This window comes from Drosophila rhopaloa, unplaced genomic scaffold, assembly GCF_018152115.1.
Source record: "Drosophila rhopaloa isolate 14029-0021.01 unplaced genomic scaffold, ASM1815211v1 contig_178, whole genome shotgun sequence".
NCBI classification, from domain to species: Eukaryota; Metazoa; Arthropoda; class Insecta; order Diptera; family Drosophilidae; genus Drosophila; species Drosophila rhopaloa.
In genome coordinates this window covers 8,338,639-8,354,355 of record NW_025335059.1, presented here as the reverse complement: position 1 = coordinate 8,354,355, position 15,717 = coordinate 8,338,639, and the positions used below count along the sequence as shown (strand labels likewise).

The 15,717-nt window shown below is 39.7% G+C and overlaps 3 protein-coding genes across 3 annotated transcripts; all 3 read left to right on the top strand.

The window, feature by feature from the left end:
• The first annotated feature begins 3,495 nt into the window (after positions 1–3,495).
• Positions 3,496–4,582, top strand: LOC108050258 (probable palmitoyltransferase ZDHHC24). Its single transcript, XM_017131828.2, has one exon. It carries the CDS (start codon positions 3,560–3,562, stop codon positions 4,466–4,468), a length of 909 nt encoding a protein of 302 aa, XP_016987317.2. The 5' UTR covers positions 3,496–3,559; the 3' UTR covers positions 4,469–4,582.
• A 318-nt stretch (positions 4,583–4,900) lies between these two features.
• LOC108050252 (probable palmitoyltransferase ZDHHC24) lies at positions 4,901–5,737 on the top strand. Its single transcript, XM_044458996.1, has 2 exons — positions 4,901–4,993; positions 5,027–5,737. Exons 1-2 carry the CDS (start codon positions 4,901–4,903, stop codon positions 5,735–5,737), a joined length of 804 nt encoding a protein of 267 aa, XP_044314931.1.
• Positions 5,738–6,079: 342 nt separating this feature from the next.
• LOC108050251 (probable palmitoyltransferase ZDHHC24) lies at positions 6,080–7,038 on the top strand. The gene has a single exon (XM_017131822.2). It carries the CDS (start codon positions 6,103–6,105, stop codon positions 7,006–7,008), a length of 906 nt encoding a protein of 301 aa, XP_016987311.2. The 5' UTR covers positions 6,080–6,102; the 3' UTR covers positions 7,009–7,038.
• The last annotated feature ends 8,679 nt before the right edge of the window (positions 7,039–15,717 follow it).

Below are 15,717 nucleotides of genomic sequence, written 5' to 3'. Positions count from 1 at the left end.
AGTTTTCAATACCTAATCAATTGAAATTTACACAGTGGTTTTTAATTTCCCCAGCAATATTAAATGGTTAATTTTAATAAAATATAAGCTGTTATACATTTGTTAATATTATCAAAGATACTTTTAAAAACATTTATATTTTAAGCCATTGTTTAGCTTAACACCCTATAAATAAAATTAATCAGAACGTTTCGAGATCTCTTTTATACTTAAACAAATAAAACAAATTCTGAAATAAAGATAATTGGTTGCGAAATTTGTTGCCCTCTTATTTATCTCTGCATAAGTCTCAAAGAAACTCAAATTTGATTATTTATTTTCTTGTCAACAAATGATGCTTTGCCAACTCTGGGTATCAGGTAGCTTTAATCACATAAAGCAAATACTTCACTCCCACAGAGTATCAATCAGCAAACATTGTATGCAAAAAGGTCCTTCACGTAGACACACGGTCCATGTTCGTTCCAATTTCGCACACAAACAAGCAATGCTTTCCTGCACATACATACTCACCTCGTGTAAATTGCAAACACATGTCGAAGGCGCAAAACATTGTCAAGCAAAATGAAAAATTTATGAAAATAAAACAACAACAAAAGCAGCGAAAAATATGTCGGGCCAGCTGCAAAAAAAAAGTGAAACAAACAAAAAATAAAACATATTTTACAAGGGGAACTGAAAAAAGTGAAATTTTCGTTTCGTTTACGTGAAACTTCCAACTCATTTCGCCCAAATGACAAGCCATTTTGTGTGCCAAGTGCCAAATATTTTACATGCCAGCCAAACATATTTTGGCTCAAAAGAGCTCAACAAAATGGAGAATTCGTAGAACGAGCAGAGCAGCTGGCTCACTTTTGCGAAATCGCTCATACGCAACGTTGCCGCCAAGCATTGAACAGCTTCAATTGCCGTTTGATGGTTCATTAAAATGTTGCTTGCTGCATTGGTTCGGAGCAATCGAGCACAATAAATCGGGACCAGGTGCTCACAGAGCATTTAAATGAACGATGCAATACCCCCAGAAGAGCCCCAAAATGATCCAGTTTGCCAGATGGAGGCCATTTGCCAATGGCACCTATGCTAAATTAGTGTTTTGCCACAAGCTTAGATAAATAGCAAAATAAATTAAAGTGTGCAACTTGGGCTCCATCTTAATTGCCAAGCGAAGCCAAGTCTTGAGGGGATCTTAACCCAAAAACATATTCTCACTGTGGAATAAAATTAATGGGATACCTGGCACACGTGCGCAAGTATTTGCAATCATTATTTATCCCGGAATTGCAAAACATTAAAATGGGAGGGAAATCGTATACTTCTGTTATTGTCTAGGTTTTTTTTTTTATTTAAATAAGTTGTCTTTCATAAATATATGAAAGAATAGGTATTAATATAAAATATATAATATTGATAGTATTTAGTAATTCAAGTGTTTGGTATTTATTAATTTAAAAAATCATAATTTTGTTAAGACTTAAATATTTAAAATTTATTTACATTTTGCCCTTATTGATGTGAAGGCTGTCATTTTAACCAATTTGAAGCGGTTTTAGAAATACGGTGAAGAAGCTTGTTACACTTGTTGGGCTTACACCGTTTCTTTCTTTCTTTTTTAACACATTTAAAAAATAGTCTAAACTTACCTTCTCCCACCATGATATTACAAAACCACAGAAATTCTTCGAATTCGACGGGGTATTGCGTTGTCGAGTATCTATGGTTGTGTTCTTTTTAGTCAGGCTTTTCATGCTTTTACATGGCACCCACACAGGTGCTTTTCCTGACTCGAGCCGTGCACATATCTAATTTTAAACATTTTTCAAACTCAATTACATTCCAAGAAGTCGCGCCGAGGGAGGTGGCAGACATGAGATGATGGGAAATATGTATGTGGGAGTGCCCCTGCCAGGTAATTGCTTGCAAATTACACAGTAACCCCGGGAAGTAAAAACCAGGGGAGACAAAAACTGCGAGCTGCGAAAACAGCGAAAAGTTTCCAGCACAGCTGCCTGAAGTTGAGAGACTCCTCGTAATGAAATCAAACAAAGACACCGAATGCGAGCTCCCTTGCAGAAGGGGAAATCATCTTAAATTAGCAGCAAAACTCGGCAATTATGCGAGAAGTTGGCCAAAAGCAGTTGCCAACTCCACAAGCCATTTTTCTTTTTGTGTGTCTCCACCGAGCAAATGCTAATGACTTGAAGTGCCCGCACAAAGCCAAAGAGAAAGCGAAACGAGGGTGGGAGAAAGTCAAGCCACAGGTTGACTGACAAACACATTGACGGCTCCGAGTGGTTGCCGGAAATGGCTACGCCGAACAGCACAAAATGGCTGTTTGTTTGCTTCCGGTCTGGGCCAAAGACGGCAAACACATTTAGCCACGAAGTGAGGAAAGTCCCGCCCCGACCTCGCACATATTTTATGCAAACGAAAAGCTCACTGCCACTCTACTCTGCTGGCAAGCAAAAATATCTATATAGGTGCTCTCACCGCAAACTTAAAATAGAAAACCGCGCCTTCTTCCCCCAGTCGCCTGGCCACATTCAAAATGCTTAGTTCATATTAATAATTCATAAAAATTTATGCGAAATAGACAACATTCGCTCCTGCGGTCTAAACCTGGCTGACAGCTGCCATTTGCGGTCGGTGGGCCAATGAAGTCGACTCCAGCCAGCTGTTTGGTGTATTTGATATGCATTCGCCGTTGTTTTTATTCTACTTTTTGTTTACATAACATCAAGCTGCTGCAAAAGCACCATATATTGCCCCCGTTGATGTTGCTCGTTCAGTCCATTGTTTTTTTACCAATTTATTTTCTGTATACAAGCTTACATTTTTAAGCAAGGTTCTGCCTAGTGTTTGCTTCTGTGTAACCTTGCTTCTGCGTTATTTCAGCATGGTAAATGGAGCTGAAACATGAAAAATTTTAAACATGCTGTTATTTATTAAAGGTATTAAATATGCAAAACCTGGTTTTATTTTGGTATGGTCTTCCTTCGGCTTTAAACTCTAAAGTCTTGGGTCCTTGAGTTTTGTACTACAATTTTGCATACCAATAAAATAAAGTTTATAAGGTTCATATGAAATATAACTGCTCCTGTTTTCATCAAATGCTTAACAATTTAAATTATCTATAAGGAAATAACAAGTAAAAATTTTAATTTGGCCCAACATTTTCTCATACTGATACTTGTTTTAATTAAAATGAATAAACGGTATTTACTTAATTTTAATTTATTTGTATGCCATTCCTAGAAGAAAGTGTCTCCATCATTTACCCACACATCGCTACTTATAATTTGTCATATAAGCTATATAAGAGCGCAGCAATTATAAAAGTAATTTCACATTAATCCGCTTAAAAATTAAAAGAAATTGAATTTTAAACCTCCCACCAAAGGCCACATTCAATGAGAGATTTTTTTCAATTCACTAGATGATGCGATTATGCCAGTTAGATACATATTTTCAAATCGAAGCAGTTCTTGCGTACGAAGTCCTTAAAATTAAAAATATATTTGATAACGTTACAAATTTTTCCCAATAAGTTTCTTTGGTTTAAATGGTTAGATTCAGGGGGCCATTAAAAGTGGCTTGTTGCTGGAGTCGCAGGATGTGTTTTCGAATTGAGGAAGGGATTCTTTGGTGCATGCAACGTCATCGCGGGAAATTTGTCGGCTTGCTTCATCCCTTTTCGGCATTAGTTCTCCTAAGTCTGATTGGATTTCTGTTCGTCTATGAGTTGTGGTACGTTCTGCCTCTGTTGACCGATCCTCAGGGGATATGGCACAAGTTAAACTGGCTGCTGGCCATTTATACGGTCTTCAATATTCTGGGCAATTGGTGGCTCGGATTTATGTGCAATACTGCGGTGGAAAGTTTACCGCCCAAGCGACAGCATCCGTCGGCAGGTGAGGCACACCTGTGGCACTATTGCACCTCCTGCCAAAAACTAGTGCCCCCAAGGTCCTGGCACTGCAGATTGTGCAACCAATGCATACTGAAGCGGGATCATCACTGCACGTTCTCGGGGAATTGTATTGGCCACAATAATCAGCGGTATTTCCTTGGGTTTTTATTTCACCTGAGTTTCGGGAGCGGACAGGCGCTCGTTTATAATGCCATGTTGGCCTGGAAATCCAAGGCCTTTTTGGTCACCGACCCATTGTTGTTTATGAATGAAAATCATTCAAATGATCCGGATTTCAATTGGAAGTACACAGTTGCCAGCATGCTTAAGCTCAATTTCTTTCTTTTTATGGTGCCCCTGGGAATGTTTGTCCTGCAAATGCTGATGGTCTATCGGAACAGTACATGCTATAGGATACTGGATCGCAGCTACGATGTCGGTTGGCAGCAAAACTTCAATATTGTACTTGGGAATCGGCGATTCTGGACCTTCTTTTCGCCCACCATTTCAAGTCCTCTTCCAAACGACGGAACTCAGTGGTTTCAGAAGCAGCACGTTTAATACTGGGAAATAAAAACAGAAGTAAATACTTTTATTATAGCAAAATTATTGGGTCAACTTTATATTTTATACGTAATGAGAAAGTACAAAATATAAAAACCATTTTGTTTTCAATATTATTCTTATTGCAGGTTTGCATTCTATTTAACATTTGGGTTGATCGATTGACTTACATATTTTCCAAAATATATGATTTACAAAATTTCATTTCCAGCTCGTTGTCAATAAATGTTAAAAACATAAAAGAAGATGTAAGATGGATAAGTCACAGTTCAACGGAAAATGAAAAACAATAGGCATCGAAAGCAAATGCCTGTCATGAAGCAAAAGTCAAACCCGTAAAGTCAAAGGCGAATTTTGAACCAAAAAATATTTTTTATATTCAATCTTTTAATCGCTGGTTAATTGTTCTTAAAATTAGCAATAACAATCATGTGCATCGTGACAGAGTTGTGCCATAATTATGCAAAACGATATCCCCATAAGTTCGTAAGCATAGGACATCCTTCATCAGTCATTTTGGTAGTGGCTGGGACCATTTTTTTCTACACGCTGCAGATGTTTTACATAACGCCCATCATTTTCAATGGCCTGTTGTACAAAATCAGCTGGGTAGTGGCTACCTTCATAACGTACAATATCCTGGGAAATATGCTTTTCTGTTATTCCACAAACACGTCGGTGGAATGTCTGCCCAAGGATCGTCAACTTCCGGTGCCTGGAGAGGAGAACCTCTGGCATTATTGCGAAATCTGTCAAAAGCTAATGCCGCCTCGATCCTGGCATTGTGCATTGTGTAGATGCTGCATTTTAAAAAGGGACCACCACTGCATCTTTGCGGCCACCTGTATTGGACACAATAATCACCGATATTTCTTCTGGTTCACATTCTATTTGACAATTGGGACCGCCTTGAGCCTAGCTACCTCATTAATTTATGCGGTAATGAGTGGCAGCTTTTTACCCTGGTTAATTATTAAGGATTCAATCGAAATTAAAGGCATTTTCAGTAGCTACTGTCAGTATCTTATTTTCATTCTTAACAATTTGGCCTGCGGTGTCCCTGCAATTATGTTGGCATTTCAAATACAGATTATTTATCTAAATGCTTCGTACTATGAAATAAATAATCGCTCTTATAATCTGGGATTCCGAAAGAACTGCAAACTTATTATGGGTCAACGAGGCCTCTGGACTTTTTTATCACCCTCGTTGAAAAGTCCTTTGCCACACGATGGAACCCAATGGCAGATGAAGCCTAAGGACTAATTTGTTCGATTTCCTAAAAATATAATGTAAGCCAGTAGTCAAACGTCGTATATGAATACTTTTTTTATGTCATGCCGACCCTTTATGTGCTTGCTTTGCAAATGTTTTATTTTAGTGCCCAATTGTTCAAACCTCATATATATAATAAATGTAAACCGATTTTAATAGTTTTTAGCATATAAATCGAAAAATAGAGTAGTTAATATTTGTAAACGCCGCAAAAATAAAATGTATGCTTACTTTTTGAATTTTTAATATTTTTGGGAAAGAAAAAGTAGAATTTAACATCGTACATTTGAAATATTAATCACTGTGGCTAACAGTAAGCTGAAAAATTATAGTTTTTAGGCACCGATCTGCAGTTTATGGAACCTAATCAGGAATCTTTAAGAATCCGGATCACCATGGACTTAGCAGAGCAAAATGAGACAATCGGTTTGGGTCTCATTAAAAAAAGTAGTAAATCTTGGATGGATCTGCTGGCGGTGTTTGTGGCTGTCTTTCTGACCCTATTCTACTACGTTTACGATGTGTTCTACGTAATGCCACAACTTTTGGGATTCTTTGGCCAGGCAGTCCACTTTGTGGTGAGTACTTGGATTGTGTACAACATCCTGGGAAATTTGAGGATCTGCACTAAGACGAAGAACTCTGTGGATACTTTGCCGCTGGAGTTGCTGAAACCGGTGAAGGGGGAGGAGAACTTGTGGCACTTTTGCGATAAATGCCAAAGGACTGTTCCGCCGAGATCATGGCATTGCAAAACATGCAATGTATGCATTTTGAAGCGGGATCACCACTGCAGTTTCGTTGGCAACTGTGTGGGACATAACAATCAGCGATACTTCATCTGGTTCTCCTTTTACGCGACCCTCGGCAGCGGATTAGCATTTTTCGATAATATCCTTTTCGCCCTTAAACACGGCGTTCAAGGTCTTAGTATTTTCTCGATTAATTCCCTTTTGATTAATGAGTATTTCAATCCTGGTACATCTAACATTGGCCTACAGTGCCAAATAAGGGTTGTCTTATGGATTAACTTGTGCGCTGTTATATTTCCGGGTGTCCTGTTTTGTACACAAATATCAATGGTCCGAAAAAACTCTGTAATGCATAATACTTCAGATCGCACCTATGATCTCGGAGTGTGGAGAAATTTTTCTCAGGTCCTTGGACGTCGTCGATTCTGGACTTTCCTGTCGCCGAATATCGAAAGTCCTCTTCCACATGAAGGAACCCAGTGGCCATCAAAACATACGCATACCATTTAAACTTATTTTGATATCCATTTACCCATCGTTGACCATTGTCAGTTGAATATATTACATTTTGGAACCGACACAATCTAGTCTTTTGCTTCATTTAATTCGGCTAATTACCATAGGAAAATAGAGGGTGAAAAGTGTAAGAGATAGTTGTGCACGTGTCAAACTTTTTCCGATTGCCAGTTGAGATTGCAAATTTGTTTTCCCTTGTTTTAATAGTCATCGATTTTAGGTATAAAGTCTTGGGCAAAATGTCACCAATGTTTAAAGATTCCAGGGTAAATACATTTAGATTTCGCTAAACAGAACAACAAAATGCATATTTCCAAATAAAGCTAATTTTTACGGTGACCAAGTACGTACTAAAAGGAAATTTACTATAACATGGAACTATAGAAAAGGAAAATCTTTAGCTGTGCCATAAATTTCTATTATGATGACAATTATAGTTGCGATTAAGGAACGAAAGAAATTTTAATTACTGGTTTAAATTTATGTAGTGGTTTTTGTGTACGATTTTTAAAACATGAAAAAATGAATGACTTTTGCTGAAATGGTTGGCAAATGGTGATTGGCTTATAAAAGATAAGAGCGCGTGATTTTATTTCCGACTTTAAACGCTCTACATTTGCGTAAACTTCCTCCTCCGAAAATCAAGGAAAAAAGCCTCATGCCCAGCAAAGTCAACCTCAAATCTGTCCATGGCTTGTGACACCTTCTGCCGCAAGTCGAAAACACTTGTCAAGTGTCGGAAAAAGCCAAAATCCGTTTTGAAAAATGAAAGCGGCTAGAACACAGGGACTCGGGATAGACGATTCTGGGTAGCCGAGGGATGGGCCATGGGAGGATTAATGACGGCGCATGCCAGTGACAAGCCTCGAAACATGGAATCAAAGTCCAAGAGTGGGCGTATCCGTGTTCGGTGCATGAAAAATGTTCGAGGTGCGAAATCTGTTGTGAGGTCTAAACAACATAATTGCCAAATAAAAAAGTCGCCGCCGGCTCCAAGCGCCTGACCATTAATCAAAACTGGCTGAAAAATGAGCGGAACCATTTCGAGGAGCACTCGGACCATCTGCCTCCGGCACGAGTCTTCTGCTCCACTGAGAAATGGCATTGTCAACACTTTTTGGCCAATCGGAAGGCGGGGAGTCCCCGTCAGCGACATTTGTTCCGGCTATCGCTTATTGCGATGGCCATATCCAAGTCCCCAATTCCGAATCCGCCTCCTCCAACAACTTATGGCTGATGACCTCTGATTTCTGATTTCTGATTGCAGCGCTCGCAATTGGGCAACTTCCGAGGGCCAAAAAAAGGAAGGAGGACAAGAATAACAGCTGATACGTGTGTCTGGCCTTTAAAGATCCAATCGAGACCACAAAGGAGCTTTCCTCACATTAAAAGTTCACTAATCACGAGCCGGGAGTGGGAATTTTGGAAGGAAAACCTGTCACAGCATCTGTTGTGGATATTTGCATGTGCCGTACACAAGGCAGAATGGGCTTAGGTATTGGGTTCGGTTTTGGGAACTTCCAACTGCGGGTCCTTTTCTAACATACAATGTAGATGGAGTCCTTTCGTCCTCAAATACAGATAGCAACCTCTGCCAGAAGCCGGGTCTGTTAACTGGATGGCTGACTGTCTCTCAACCTAAGCCCCATTCTCATACGGCTCATGTGTTTAGGACCAAATTTACCGCCAAGCATTTGCCAACAATGTGCGATTGTTCAAAGGACAAAAAGGATGTGGAGCAGGGAAAAGGGAAATGGCATGACACGCGGCCGCTGGCAGGGATCATGGGGGTCATTGTAATCATAACGGAGGCTCTCCTCTCAAAAGAAGACTTCCTGAACCAGACGAACAAGTGCACTGAAAAGGCGCCAAATTAGTCATATTCCATAATGGGTGCCTGTTGTTAAATATATTCGAGATATAAGCAATTCTAAACAATTTCACTTAGACAACTCATTTCAACCCTGACCAGTAACAATTTTAATCCCAAGTTTCCCATCTCTTTTGGCAAGCCAACGAAAGCAATCGAGTGGACCGGCTTTTTCTGCAGACTTTTCACCAAAAAATCGCTCTGCTCGCTGAAACGCTGACTGCGCTGCTACTGCTCTGCTTTTCCTCTGCTTTTCCGCTGCCTTTTCGCTGCTTTTCCTCTGCTTTTGGATGATGGACAAATGGCATCGCCAAGTGAGCGACTAAGCAGCGACAGTTTTTATGATTTTTCGGTTTCAGCGGGTTTTCTTTTTGTTTGGCTTGCAATTATTTCCCCTGACGAGAAAAGTGGACTGTAATGTTACTATTGCCATCCCTTTCGGTAGTGTCTCTTCTGTTAACTCACCCTAATTTTCCACATTGCTACAATTTTCGCACTTAGTTTTTATTTGGAAAGGGAGGCGAAACAATTTGTTTGTCATATTTTCTTTGAAATTCGAGAACTTGTTTGTTGGTATTCTCAACATTTGCATACATTTCATGTGGCATGCACTTAGTTTCATGTATATGTTTCACTGTTTCTGGGTCTTTGGGTAATTTCATTTGCAGGAAGTGTTTCACCTTTTGTCTTTATTTGCATTTGCCTGTGTGACCCCTTGATATTATTCCTTCCACCCATTTTATTTGCCCGGCACTTCACACGCTGCCACTTTTCCATTTGCCATTTCCCATTTTCCACCCCCCTCGCACGTACGCACATTCAGTTTCCCACCCTTCCTCCTCTTTGCGGTCATTTAACTGATGTTTCTATCTGGTCCAGACTTCCTTTGTCTCCGTCTTGCTTTCTCCATCGACCCATCTCGCTTGCTCTTGGCCTGCGGCCTTTTCCGGCCGGCAAACGGCAAATGCTGAAATCGTGCGAAAAATTAAATAAATGACCAACTCGATTTGCCCATTCCCATTTCGATCGGGTTCGCCTTTATTTCCACCTTATTTATGGCTTTAATGTGCTATAATTCTGCATTGATTTCCATTTACCTTTTAAATTTATAGCCTAGGGCCTCTGAGCAGAGTTAGCTACTTACATTTTTTATACATTTACTTAGATAATAATCAAATTTCAGCTACGAATCGATTCGATTTTTTATGGGAAACATACTAAGAGTATTTAAACGATCAAAAAAATGTTTTCCAACTAAACGTCTGATTTTATAAGAAAGATTAAAGAAACTTTTTTTTTTAATTTTATCGTCTCACTTAAATAAAATTATTAGCCTAACTATAATTTATAAAATCATTATAAAGTTTTTTTAAAAATGGTAAATTCGGATATTAGCCAATTTATTTAGAAAAAGATCTTCGGTGATAGCTGATTTCAGTTTGTAATCGTTTTTAACGAACAAAGTTCTTCCCCTTAAATAATGAGTTGGATTATATTTAAGGAATCTCAAGAGAAACCAATTTACACCGTACCTTTAATTCGTTAAGCTGGACTTTTTCAAAAATTACACATCACTCTTTTTTAATCCCCTTTGCACTTTTGAAGCATCTCGTTTGCATTCGGCAGAAAATTGGCCAACAGCCTTGCAGCTTGTTGTACGAAATTGCCTTTCATAGCGTCAATTCCATCAGCAATTTCCGCGCCAATTAAAAAATTGTTGCAACTGGCCGGTTTTCCTTCTGGCCCTTGGCATTATTCGCCACTTTTCCATGCCGGGCACGCACTGAAGAGGGAAAAGTGTTGGGAAAAATGTGGAGGGGTAGCTGGAAAATGCGTGGGAGGGTAGCTGCACTGGGGGAAGGAGGACTTTTTCGGGTGTGGAATCGCGAATGAGCTTCATCTGACTCGTTTTTTTTCTTTTTGTTGTCCATCATAAATAAATACTGTTAATTTTTCAATTGTTCGCTTAACGGCCTCCACCCTCTCGCTTTTCCCCCTCTCCAGTTACCCCCTCTCATCAACAAAACGAGGCACGTGCAATGCCATTCACATAATAGAGGCTCCCCTCGGAAAATTGTTGGGTTTAAGGCAACTGGGGGAATCCGATTCACCATATGCCAGAGTCAAAATATGTGCTGCCCGGAAGTTTTGGGCTACGTGGTGACGGATACTCACAGACTAGACAATCAGTACACTAAAATAAGTATTTCAATAAAGAGATTAATAGTTGTGACAAATTAAATCCTTACAAAACTCATGACTTGTTGGCAACAAAACAGATAAGCTCTATCCTAAATTTGATAAATAAATAGAAATGCATTTAACTTTTTTGTTTTCAATTATAAATATAAATCAATATTTGTATTTAAATGAAATATCTTAATACTTCCACAAATTAAACCATTTATAGCTTTTATTTTATTTACAAAAATAGATAGAAAAGTGATCTAACCCCAAAAAAACGCTGATTATAAAATCTTAGGAATCAAAAGGTACTTCTTTATATGCTAAAATATATTTTGATTTAAGAAGTATTTTAGTGCCGAATTAATACACCTTTTTCTGCTGTGTATGAGCAATAAAGTTGACAGTTTTCCGTCAGACGGGAACGTGACGGCTTGAAGGAGGAATGGAGTTGAAGGCCAGGGATCGAGGACTGAGCACGAAGGAATAAGAAGTCCTGGAGGACACGTGGTGTTGTTTGGACGATGGGTAAATCGACGTCGACAAAGTTGGAACCGGCGTCGCCACCGGATATCAAACAGTTTTGGCTGTTTGCTGGAATGCCCTGTCCTAATATGCAATATAAAATATCCAAATATCCCACACACATGCCAGGAACAGCTGTCACTCTGGGAGGTTCGACTCCTTTCTCGCGCTTATCGCTCCGGAACGGAACTTGATGAGCAAAAGCCATTTTAATTTCAAACGCTCCCGCCTTGACTTTATATAAATCTGTCAGCCATGACAAGGCACATCTGTCCTGTCCCGAATCAACTCCTCCCGCCGACTGGAATGCCTAATCGAAGTAAATTGAATCACATAAACGCGACAATCTCAAAAACAGTGACAGGAGCAGCGACCTTATCGAAGTGCCTGTGCGAACGGGAAGTGAAAGCTGTTCGAATGAAAGGGAATGGGCCGGAAATCTGCCTTCGGCTAAAGTGATTCGCTGAAAAGGATAAGGGACTGTCTTATCCGGGGAATATGGAAGGAACTAAAGGCCAAACTGGTTAGCCAGGCCCTTTTTAATGCAAATATTATTTGGAAATCCCCTATGGGAGGTTACAGTTCAATTACAAATACTAAAGTCTATTTAAGAAACTATTTCAAAAAATTGTAATTTTTGTAAAACTGTTTCAAATTAGTAACAATATTTTAAACTTATATTAAAATTTTCAAATTTAAAATCAAAAAATTGTTTTCACAATTTTTGATTTAAAATAGCATCGGCAAATCGAATTTTCGCAGCCATAGTTTTAAACTTGCGATAATTAAGGCAATACAAAGGGCTTTCAGTCCTTAAGCCAATTTAAGATAAAGTGTTCGATGCGCACATTTAAATGTAAATAAAACAAGCCTACAATGACATTGTAATTATAAATTAAAGGGCCTTAAACATATCCATTCAACAAACGGTTAAGCCCCTCTCCAATAAATGGGAAAACCATTTAAATAATTTCCCACTCGCTCTGGTAATCCGCAAATGAAAATTAGCCCAGGTCAAAAAGAAAACAATTTACATATTAAGCAAATAAAATTATCAAAGTAAATTATTGAAATGCAAACAACAAAATAATTTTTGGTTTTTGGTTATATCGCTTTGTTGTATTATGTTAGCACTTTACTTCGATGCAGCTCGGTTTTTGGGTAATTAATTAGCTCCAAAATCCCTTTGACCTTTAGCCCTTTCCTTGGTTTGCCACCCTATACTCCCACTCAAACTCCAACAAATTGTATCTGCTTACCAGGAGCAAGAGAAATTAATTTACGAGGTGAAACTTATTTGCGAAAACCCTTTTTGCGCTCTAACGGTTAAGGGGGGTGGATTTGATGGCAAGCGGGTGCCGGCAGTCCATTGAAGCGTTTAAATTGCTGTCAACAAAAGGCAAACAAATAAATAAAAGCCAACTTCCAAGAGCATCGTGGGCAGAGGTGGACGGCAAAGTGACAAAGTGGGCGGACCGCACAACAAATACGTCTACAAATGGACAACATCGAAAGGATATACATAGAGGGATATGGAAGTGGGGGAGGATCCGCAGGGGAGACCCGGGAAAATTAACGGATAGGGGAGTCACCGAAAGGAAAACCCAAAAACAGCCAAGACGAAACGTGCGCCAAGTGGAATGATTAACACATTGTGAACAACGCTACAGTAAGAATTTAATTCTATCCGTTTCTGTGGTACTAAAATATTCGGTTTCACAGAAGTTTCTTGTTTTTTTGCGAAAATATTGTAAAATGCAAGATAGTATTTACTCTTCTACTCCAAAAATGTAACATTACCTGCAAAAGCGTTTTATTTCACCCTTAACAAACTAGTTAATCAAACAACAAATTGGATTTTATTGGACTTTAATACACAGCCTTGTATATAAATATAATAGGCTTGTTCTTTCAGTGTAAAATATTTTAGGGAGGGTGATAACCAAATTCCCTGTGGATGGGCGTGGCTGAGCTGGTTAAGATAACAGGTACAATATGCAGGCCACTATCCGCAGAAAACGACAGACTTTAATTACAAGCTTGTCAAAAGGGGGAGGGGAAAATCTCTCGCCCAAGGTCGCTGGGAAATCTGTGAGCGGCGCACTCTGAATGCGTTCATCTCCTTTCGTCCAACAAACGTGGCAGGCACTCAAATGGCACATAAGCAGGAAAGGATACGGTAAAGCAGGTGAGGTATGTGGGGCAGGTGAAAGGATAACACGCGCAGGACACGCAAAGAAACGGTAGCAAAGGTGGTCCAAGATGGTGGGATAAGCTGAATATATGCTTGCAATGCATATATTGCCATGCCAAAATACTCTTTAAAGATAGTGTTCCACCGATAATAAACAAGGCGACAAAAGAAAAAAGATATGAAGAAATAACAAACAAAATTGGGTATAAAAGGTTTTCTTCTGTTTATCAAGTACATTTTATTTATAACTATTTTTATTTTATATTTTAGAAACTATCAGCTTTTTGCCATCACGTAATTAACTAATGTAGATGCTTTCAAAAGATTTCAACAAATGGCTGCAAAAATATGGGAAAACTCGTAATATAGTGTCCCGATTACATTCATTCCAAAAGGGAAGGTATATTCCTTTATTGCTTCTTGGAGAAATAAGAAAAGGAAGGGAAATGGAAATCAGCAGGAAAATGGCGAACATGTGGCAAGGCCATCGCAGGTGGGCGGCATTTTCTGTTTGGCCAAGGACTTCGCAATCGAGTTAACCGGCGACTATAAATAGCCGAGCATCCGGCATGCATGCAAATGGCCAGAAAAAAAAGGCAAGCGCTAAAAACGGAATCCACTCATCAATAATGCATTCCGCATTGGTCCAGATACAAAACCCGATTGAGATACAAAGGCAGATGGAGATTTGAGATGGAGATGCCGATTGCGATGGCGAAAGGAGAGCTGACATTGATATGTCAACTAATCCGGCAGCACTTTCGTTAGCGACCTGAGGTCACCTCCCCACTTTTCACCTCCCACAGCTGCCCAGCTGCCCGGTTTTCCTTTTTCGCCGAGTGCCAGCAGGACATAATCGCTTGTTGATCCTTTATAAATACTAGGCAGGGACAGCAGCAGCTGCCGCAACATCCTGTGGAAAGTGACTGACTACTGGACGGAGTGGAGTGTCGGGCCAGCGGGTGACATAATCAAATCAATAATTTATGAGTCCACTTCGCTGTAAGCGGATTTACATTGGCCAACACTTGGTCGAGCTCCCTGGGGGATCAGAAACTTTTTGGCCACTTGAAGCTGAAAGGGAATCAGCAACTGATATCAATTAGGTGGAAAGTGATAAGTTCGTTGGCTATTTGTTTGTTGTCTATTTGCTTAACTTTTGACTGGTCTTTGGGATGGGAAAAGGACGACTTATGAAGGCTGATGGTGCGCACACTCTGTTCAACTGTGGATGATAATGCCAGCCACCACCAGCAAAGGGATAACAGAACCACCAGCAAAAACAATCCAAAACAAGCTGTTACTGTGAGGGGAAATAATTGCAAAGCAAACAAAAGAAATGCGGGATGAAACCGAAAAATCATAAAAACTGTCGCTGCTTAGTTGCTCACTTTGTCCATCATCCGAAGGCAGCGGAAAAGCAGAGGAAAAGCTGAGAAAATGCAGCGCAGCTACAGAGTAGCAGCAGCGCAGTCAGCGTCTCTGAGAAAAATATCAAGAAAAGCAGCGCCACTCCATTGCTTTTGTTAAACTGCCAAAGGAAATGGGAATATAGAAATAGAATTGGGTTTAATATTGGTAAGGGGTGGGTAAGAAATGGGAATATTTGGAATTGCTTACATTACGCAGATATTATGCACCCTGTATGACCATTATACGATTTGACTAATTTGGCGCCTTTTCAGCGCACTTTTTCGTCCTGTTTCGGGAAGTCTCCTCTCGAGGGCAGAGCCACCGTTATGATTACAATGACCCCCATGATCCCGACCAGCAGCCCCATGTCATCCCAGTCCCTTTTCCCTGTCCCATATCGCCTTTGTCCTTTGAACAGTCGCACGTTGTTGGCAAATGCTTAGCGGTAAATTTCGTCCTGCACACAGGAGCAGTATGAGCACGAGGATGTGGTTGAGGGATAGTCAGCCAACCAGTT